Raw genomic sequence first — 8838 nt, 5'->3', positions numbered from 1 at the left:
ACCAGTCACCCAGAACGCCTCGCTGAGACCAGATAGCGGTGATAGATGGAATTCAAGTGGTCCACGAAATACTCTGCGTCTGAATGTTGACGAATTTCCTTGTCGAGGCCGCAATCTATGCACTTCAAGTACGTACGCCGAATACCGCTTTCCGCAGGCTGTTCTCCCTTGTCTTCTCGCTGGGTATCCAGTCGGGAGCACACCGTAGAACCCTCAATCAAAAATTCTGGATGCTTTTTCTTGATGTAGTCCAACAGACCCTGGCACCAAGACGTAAGAAGATCCTGACGCTAGTGGAAGAATGCAGTTGTAAGTCTTGACTATGCAGTGAACATAGATACACAAGTACATGACTTTCAATATTGAAGCAGAACTTACCTCTACATCGCTCTCTTCCCACTGATGGTCCTGTTGCAGCAGCGTATATTGAGTAGTCAAGTGATCAGAAAAAGTGGTATATGTTTCTGGTTTCATTCGCGTCTCAGCCGTTTCATCAGGTGGGGGCCGTGGTGAAGCTCCAAATTCTGGTGATAATGAGTAGGATCGCAGGCGTGAAGTCCGACTGACAGGTATGAGTTGATCATTAGGTGGTGCTGCGCCAAAACCGTCATCACCAGAAGGTTGCTCAGAAGTATCTGCATGTGAATCTGCAGAGTGAGTCTTTGACCATAGATCTGATGCTCGTCCTTCGTCTGGCATTGATACTAAGACCGCATCGCCAGCAGCGGATTGGGCGAGAGTGCGTGAAGTTGTATCTGTAGCATGACTCTCTTGCTGGGAAGGAGAGGCTATTCTCTTCGGATACCTTCTGATCGTGTCTCGTGCCACTCTTCCTTCGGCATGCCACTTGGCCATATGGTCCTTGAGCATTTTCGCTGACGTAAATACAGGATATTGGCAGCCTGGAAACCGACAGACGTGCTTGACGTGGTCTTTCTCATGCTGAGTGAGGCAGTCGATGTTGTTGAAGCCGACGACGGCATGTGGACACGACCAAAGTCGACATGTAAATGCCGATGTCCGAAAAGCTTGCTTAAATTGCTCAAGCTCTTGAAATGTGATGCCTGGATAGTTGGGGCAGTCTAGCAATCCTCGAATCACCGCTTGATACCTCTCCTTCAAGGCAATGAGGTCGCATGCAACCGCGTAATGATTGAAGGGGTCGTTCAAGCCATCCACTTTCGTGCTAAGTTGTTAGTCGTCAATCCTTTCAACCGATTGCTTTGGGAAGGGAAGCGAAGGAGTGTACCATTGACTGACACATCTCTTAATGTGTCTTTGTTTTGCTCCAAGATTAACGCTTTTGCCATCATGTACAGAGGGTAATGCCTTTGTCGTATCAAGGCAAGCCGTGGATCGGGTCTGTCACCATCAGCCTCTTCGAGACTTTGTCTCGCGCCGGTAAATGCTTCGGCCAGACGACAAGATAGCACAAAGATTTCCGACTCGAAGAAGCGACCTCGGTCATGGTCAAGGTCTTTCAAAAGGTAATCAACCCAGAATTGAGTGGCATACATGAGAAAGCCATGAGTTCCACGAAGTATTCTTCCAACCCGCTCGACCTCTGGATATGAGGGCACAAAAATCTCTTGGCAGGATAGGAGACAACGGACAGTAGCTAAGCCATGTTGCCTCTGCGAATGAGTTTCCGTGATTGAGAGTGCGCTATCAGAGCTCTGAAGAAAGCTTTCGCCAGTTAGCCAAACAAAGGCCAGTCAATTCAACGTGTGAACTTACTCTCGCACCGACACATGGAGAAATGCATAAGAAGAATCGTCTTGTTTCTGTATAAGAGGCTCACACCGGTCGAGGATATAGGCCGGGACCAGTTCATTCACCTGTTCATGTCCGGCATCAAAAGCCAAGGCGGATAAGAGCTCTGGGCAGCGGAGTGGCCGTTTGGCAAATGATATCCAGCTTAGGACAGAACTGATCCTTTGCTCAGATCTTTCGTCAAAGTTTGTCATAATCTGCGACAATATCCGCCCGTAGCTGATGACGCAGGTGTCAGGCGAAAGGCCTACAAACAAGATAAACTAAGGATCAGATGCTCACTCACAACTTTCCAAGTTCTCGAGGAAGCTTACTGGCAGCTTCCAAGATCTCCTCGCGGCTGTAAAAGAGGTTCTTGCTTATGAACTCCATGACGAGCTTGGCCCAGAGAAACATGCCTGGTACCATCTGGTCAGCATAGAGTGGCAGACCTGAGGAGTAGGGACGAGCCAGTCAAGTGCCTACCGTCTGCTTTTTCCGTAATTTGTGATGCCAACCTTGTTATATCTTCATCCGTTATGCCCAGCTGAGAAAGATTCGGGCGAATGGCGTTGATCCTCTGCAGGGTGTAATCTTGAATTGCCCGGTTTAGATGGATTCCCTCATCCGCTAATGAGATTTTGCGCTTCCTATTGACGACTTTGGCAACAGCAGGCGTCATTTGAGTGCATAAAAGCACCTTGAGTATAGTTGCTCCAGAAGACGAAGCGGTGGCAACCAGCCTATCGAGAGTCTTCACAACGCTACTTATCGTGCTGTCATCGCATTCATCCAACCCATCAAAAACAATATGAAGCGTCTTCTGCTGAGATGGCGAAGTCCCCAAAGCTTCGACCAAAAGGCGAAGAAGTTGTTCCATAACGGCACAACTTGGACTTTTCTTCTTCAATACAAGCCAGTCGTAGGATAACGCGATAAGTTCTGGATCTTGGCGAATAATCTGTACCACCAAGGACCGCATTATGTCGTTATAGTCTGTTGACTCGGGATAGATATATGTGCAAAAGTGTGCCACTACCAAAGAGTGCTCTGAAGATCGGAGAAATGTCCCGATTTGAGCGGCCAAGACACTTTTGCCGCTGCCGACGCAGCCATGAAGTACGATGAGTTGGGTATCACGGTCAGATCTGGCCCATGCTTGGATCTTCGGTTGCTTGAGTATCCAGCCGCAGGATCCGGGATGCTGGTTTGCTTCAGCAGTAAGATTGTCGAAGACCCTGATCTGGTGAGTCTCATCGACCCTGAGGACACTCAGGATGGCATGAAACTCGGTGCTTGTTTGGTCCTCTTCTTGTTTCTTGAATTTGCTCATTTCTTGCTGTCTCCAGTCTTCCAGTTTCTCCCTCATATCCTTTGCTTCGGATATGTTGGCGGCGATGACAATTTTGTCAACCAGTTTCTCATGTGCTTTGAGGTCGGCGAGGATGTTGTCGAATCGCCGTTGGAAACGACCCCTCGAGGTAGCAAACAGTCGTTGCCAGGCTATATATTCAACAACGAGATTTGTTAGTTTAAGCCAAGCGATGTATGGATGTTGTCCCAGCAGGTCTTACCGTTTCGTCGGACAAAGCTATAGGCCTCCCCATGAAACTTGAGGATGTCGGAGTAATAAACGGCCAGGGCGTTCTGGACTTCCGGGTTGCTTGAGAAAGGCTGTTGCAAAAAGCTGAACCGAGTCAGCGGCTCAGCTAGCTTGCTATAGATTCTGATAATCTCTTCGAATGCTTCGGTGTAATCGGCAGATATCTGAGGACGACGTGTGTAATGGTGGTTAGTAAGCTGCGTCAAGAGACCATACCGCGGTTAGGAGAGATACCTTCAACACAAGCTTTATCGGAGCCCATATCCAGGGCAGGTAGGGCGTTCCATTACACAAAACCTCAATTGTTTGAGAGTAGTGACCCAAGCCGGCGAATAATGGTGCTAACCTTCGCATGTTCCGGAGCGACTGGCTTGCTGCGAGCTGTTGTTCAATCTGGAGAGCAGCTTGTCGAACATCGTTAAGGGTCAGATCCTTTAGCTGCGCTCTATCGGCGACAATGATGATTCGTTCGAGATCCGCGAATGCTTCGCTCATCATTCGGTGCGCCTCTGGAGACGCTCTCCGACTCAACGGCATTCTTTCCTTCTGCCTGCATAGATATATGGGTTGTCCAGAAGTCCTTTAGCAGAGACACAGATGACTGACGGAGAGACATTAAGGTGTAGAACATTATTTAAGCTTAAGTGGATGGAGATGGCCACCAATAAGTCTCGGACTGGTAACAAGCTGTAGAGCCTAAGGCTTCCACTGACTCGTTGGGCTTCGGTGTCAGAGGAAGGCTGTGCGACCCTCCATTGGCTGACAGTCATCCACGTTGCTGTAGGCTTTTCGTTAGGCACATGGGCAGGATAGGAGGCAAGTTCGCCCCCGGTATTTGCCAGAGATCTAGTATCAGCCTTCGACATCAACATAGGCAATATTAGGAGCCCTGGCTGCTCTGGATACAGCTTTATATTAAATGTATCAAGTCACATCAACATCGGCAAGATGGAATATGGCCCAGGAGATCTTCATCGACCCAAGAGACGCCGATCCAGCCCCTCGAATTATCAAAATGGCAATGAACTGAAGCGCAATAGATTTGCGAACGTTGAAATAGTAGACCTCACTATCGATGACGAGGACCCTGCCCAGACGACGGATGGGACATATGTACCAAGATCCCCAGGTTCATCAATGTTCTACAACCTACCAGGCCTCGCCACCTCCATCGATACTGAAGAGCAGATTGTATGCTTCGGTATGGTAAGTAACTGCTCTCTGTCCGGCAGCATCAAACACGGTTGACAGCAGATATCAGATAATCGGTGTACGCGGTGTCTGTCAATTTGTACGATCTTCGCCGCCACAGGAGTTTGCGGTCACTTTGACAGATTCCCAACATTTCGAATCCAGTGACGATGCTACAATCAAAGGCCTGATTGATCCGTACTTTACATTCTTCATCAATGTATTGCTCAGTGAACAAGATCTTGAGCTGGAGATCACCTGCTCATTAGAGGCAGGTAAATCGCCCAAAGCAAAACTCGCAATGCCTCTTTCTACGCCCTGCCACCTGACTGTGACGCTTTATGGTGATATCAGCCTCTTGGAAGATGTAGGGAGCTTTTTTGAGGAGCATAATCTCTACCTTCAAGATCCTGTGGGCTGTTCACGGCGCGTTTTGTACCGGAATCCGCACAAGCTATGCGATGCGTCTGATCTTGCTATATGGACATCGGATTTAGGCAGAGAGCATGCAAAAGCTGCCATTATCGAGAGCACACAGCCGCGTCCCGAGTTGATCGACGTCCTAAACTCTCGAGAGGATTTAGTCGAAGCCAAACAGCCCGGCTCCATCCGATCAACAATGAAAAGGTATTGGAACAGCCCTATGCCCCCCATGTGTCTATAATCTTGCGTTTATATTTGGTCTAAACCATCAATTCTAAACAGTCATCAACTGCAAGCCCTGACATTTATGCTCCAACGAGAGCAGGGATGGGCTTGGGATGGAAGCCGGCCAGACTTGTGGGAATTCTGTTCCCAGAGCACTGGATCTTAGTAAGTACCTCTCAGAGTCACGACATATGATATAGTTATTTGCCTTTTCACTGACTTTGTGAACTATCTGTAGTTTTGTCAATCGAGTCTCGGGCGCAACTCAAACAGAACTGCCACAGCAATTCTACGGCGGGATTATCGCAGACTCCATGGGCCTAGGCAAGACACTGTCCATGATCTCTCTGATAGCCACCGACCTACTGGTGAACAGAAATGATCCGAACTCTCTGATTGGGGCCCATGCCGAGAAGTCGTCTGGCCGGACGTTGATTGTCGTGCCGCCCCCTCGTGAGTCTATAGCCGGCACCCATCTCTTCTTGGTTGTTTCGAAAAGCTAACAATTGCCTCCCTTAAATTAGTTCTTGACTCCTGGGAAGAGCAATTGAAACAGTGAATCTTCCAAATGGATCAGAAAAGTGCAATTCAGTGAAAGCTAACCAATGGCAATAGGCATGTCTTCCCCAGCAGCATCCCATGGCGCAGGCACCACGGAAAGTCTCGTTTAGCAGATGCATCAGATCTTGAAGATTATTTGGTGGTTTTGACGACCTATCAGACAATCTCCTCAGAATGGAGCTACAGCTCAAATCAACAACATTCCTTGTTGTTTAGTACGCGATGGCGACGCATAATTCTGGATGAAGGTTTGCAGCCCACAACTCCGGGATATGTGGAAGATGCTAAGAATGATCAGCTCACTTCATCCGAAATCATGATACTCGTATGGCTCGTGCCGTCTGCTCGTTGGCCTCAGTTTCGCGATGGGCTGTGACCGGCACGCCGATCCAGAATCGACTGGGCGATCTCACAGCACTCCTCAAGTTCCTTCAGGTATATCCCTACGCAGAGGACTACGAATTCAACGCAGACATTTCTCATCTATGGAAGATCGGTAAGGTAGATGAGGCTGTGAGGCGGTTGAAACGGCTTGCGAGCTGCATCCTCTTGCGTCGTCCCAAGACCATCATCCAACTGCCCCCAAGGCATGACTTCAAGCAGTTTGTGGATCTGGCTCCGGCCGAAAGGGAGTTGTACCAGGAATTCAAAATGCACACCATATCCCACATTGAAAAAGCGCTCTCCGTAGACGGCAAGTTTACTCGAGCATACTCGTATACCAACATGCTACAGAGGATCGAAGCAATGCGCATGATCTGCAATCTCGGCAAGCATTATAAGGCACGATACGATCTACAGGCGTACAACGAACAGACATCTCCGAGCTGGGAAGAGGCTGCCCAGAAAATGTTCAACATACGTCGCGGAATCAGCAGCATTCATTGTCGCTTGTGCCTTTGCGTGGCTGATTTTACAGAAATCGCCACTGACGAGACCGGCCTGCCTCCCATGTCTCTGTTCTCGCAGTGCTTGGAATTCGTCTGCTCTACATGTCTACTTACACATTCACTTTCTCAGGCACTGAGATCGTGCTCTCACGAGACCCTATGTCCCACCGCCAAGATATCGACCGATATATTCGACACCGACGATGCACCGTGGTTGGGTATGGGGCAGCCAGGTACTGAATTACCGACGAAGATATCTAAGCTAATGCAAGACCTGCAAAGACAGCCTCATGATATTAAATGGTGCAGTATCTCCGGTTACTTGTTATGTGGCTGGGTATTTGTCTGACAGATATACTTAATAGCGTCGTCTTCTCTTCATGGCGAACTACTCTGGAACTTATTGAGCTTGGCCTGAAACAGGCAGGCATTCCTTGTCTGCGTTTCGACGGCAAGGTGGCACAAAAAGACAGACACGTAGTTGTCGAGCGGTTTCGCAAGGATCCAACGATTAGAGTGCTGCTGCTGACAATCTCGTGTGGCGCTGTTGGGTGAGTCTAATCAATTATAGGACCAAACCGCTGACCTATTGCTCACCATTTCAACAGCCTTACATTAACGGAGGCCTCGAGGGCCTATCTCATGGAACCTCACTGGTAGGTTCCACGTATCTGATTGCTTGTAACACTATGCATGCGTGCTAATGGTTGTCGGTATAGGAATCCAACACTGGAGGACCAAGCGCTAGCTCGTATTCACCGTATCGGACAAACGAAAGAAGTAAACACTGTTCGGTTCATCGTGAAAGACTCGTTTGAGGAGGTATGCATTTTAACGAATAGGTTTTGACAAGTTACTAACATCAACCCCAACGCAGAGAGTTGTAGAACTGCAGCAATCCAAGACTGATCTGGCTGAAGTCATACATCATCAAAGCGAAAATAGCCAGTCGTCTGAGGCTCGACGGCCATTGGAGGTGCGTCGAACGATATCTAGATTCTCCTCATACCCAGCTGACTTTATCTAGTGGCTGAGAGCACTCATTTGAACACACCTCAGAAGACGGCTGGGATTGAGAGCTTGGATACTGGAAAGGAAGCGGTCATTATTTGCTTGCCAAATACCGATCTCTGTAGCGCCATCTCTACTATGTTCAATGTGATGTCTCTTTTGCTTATAGTGCCGCCGGCCATAGAGCTGGTTAGAGCTCAAAGTTGAGATGTAGAATGCCCACATCCTAGACAACCATCACGCCGTCCACGTTTTGCACTGACAGCCAACTGAAACAAGCTCATCCATCACAGCCTCTATTCGTCGTACTTTATGGAAGATGTCGACGGATCCTTCGGATGCGTAGCATCAGAAAGGGGGCTCTCGAGGCACAGCCTCTCCGCAATGTCCGCAAAGAACGCGTATTGCAATCGTGTAGTACTCCGAAAGGAACGTCTTACAAATCGGTCATGTACAGTGCAAGGCGAGTTCCATTTTTATCTTCTACCTAGCTCTCAAGGTGACATGGAGGCAATTATGGCAAGGGTCGCGGTGTATAAGTATGCGTCGTGTTCCGCAGGGTTGGCATATACGCGTACACTCTTTCTCCTGGGTATGCATGTAGAAGAGATCAGCGACATCGACGTGAAGGTCAACTAGTAAGAATATAAAGGACAGTTTGTGATATATGGGGATGAAGCAAAGAGGCAATAATTCACACACGTTGGACTTCTGATGGTCATGTAGAAAAAGGTAAAAGCAAGAATGCCGCTTATTACCAGGTCCCGAAACCCCTATAAAGAGGTAGTATAAAGGTCCAAAACTCCTCATTAAGACCAAAACGCCTCATTGATGCCCAAGTTCCAGTTGATCCTTCTGAAACAGATAGTAGGCTTCAATCCCTCCTTTCCGATCCCACTCCCAAATCCAGTCTGAATCCCAAAGTAAGCCCGCGTCCAACGCCATTGTACCATTACTCATCCATAAAGACCAACAAAAGAGAAGACGAAGTAAAAGACAAACCCTTCGGAAAACAAATCAACTCCTCAAATAAGACCCAGACTTCCAGGCCCAATCCCCAACTCCAAACCAGTACCAGACTCCAAGCCGATACCAACTCCAAACCAACTCCAAAGTCCAGAGCCCAAATTCCCAACTCCAAATCCCCAACTGCAAATCAAAACGCCCAACGCCCGACCCAAC

General features: G+C 48.4%; 2 protein-coding genes across 2 annotated transcripts; one reads left to right on the top strand and one right to left on the bottom strand.

Moving 5' to 3' along the window:
• Positions 1-470: 470 nt before the first annotated feature.
• Positions 471-3892, bottom strand: BBK36DRAFT_1188402 (hypothetical protein; the record flags this gene model as incomplete). The annotated part of the gene is made up of 9 exons (XM_024896575.1): positions 471-704; positions 829-1111; positions 1216-1221; positions 1261-1686; positions 1804-1992; positions 2060-2171; positions 2239-3255; positions 3327-3519; positions 3590-3892. The coding sequence occupies 9 exons, from the start codon at positions 3890-3892 to the stop codon at positions 471-473; spliced, it is 2763 nt and encodes a 920-aa protein (XP_024753084.1).
• A 411-nt stretch (positions 3893-4303) lies between these two features.
• BBK36DRAFT_1188398 (hypothetical protein) lies at positions 4304-7494 on the top strand (the record flags this gene model as incomplete). Its single annotated transcript, XM_024896574.1, has 9 exons — positions 4304-4561; positions 4617-5173; positions 5433-5647; positions 5719-5749; positions 5810-6003; positions 6054-6948; positions 7011-7196; positions 7254-7301; positions 7365-7494. The coding sequence occupies 9 exons, from the start codon at positions 4304-4306 to the stop codon at positions 7492-7494; spliced, it is 2514 nt and encodes an 837-aa protein (XP_024753083.1).
• Between the last annotated feature and the right edge of the window lie 1344 nt (positions 7495-8838).

Source organism: Trichoderma citrinoviride (assembly GCF_003025115.1).
Source record: "Trichoderma citrinoviride strain TUCIM 6016 unplaced genomic scaffold BBK36scaffold_2, whole genome shotgun sequence".
In the NCBI taxonomy this organism is placed as follows: Eukaryota; Fungi; Ascomycota; class Sordariomycetes; order Hypocreales; family Hypocreaceae; genus Trichoderma; species Trichoderma citrinoviride.
Note: the sequence above shows the minus strand (reverse complement) of the source record. Positions and strands in the feature narration are given on the sequence as shown.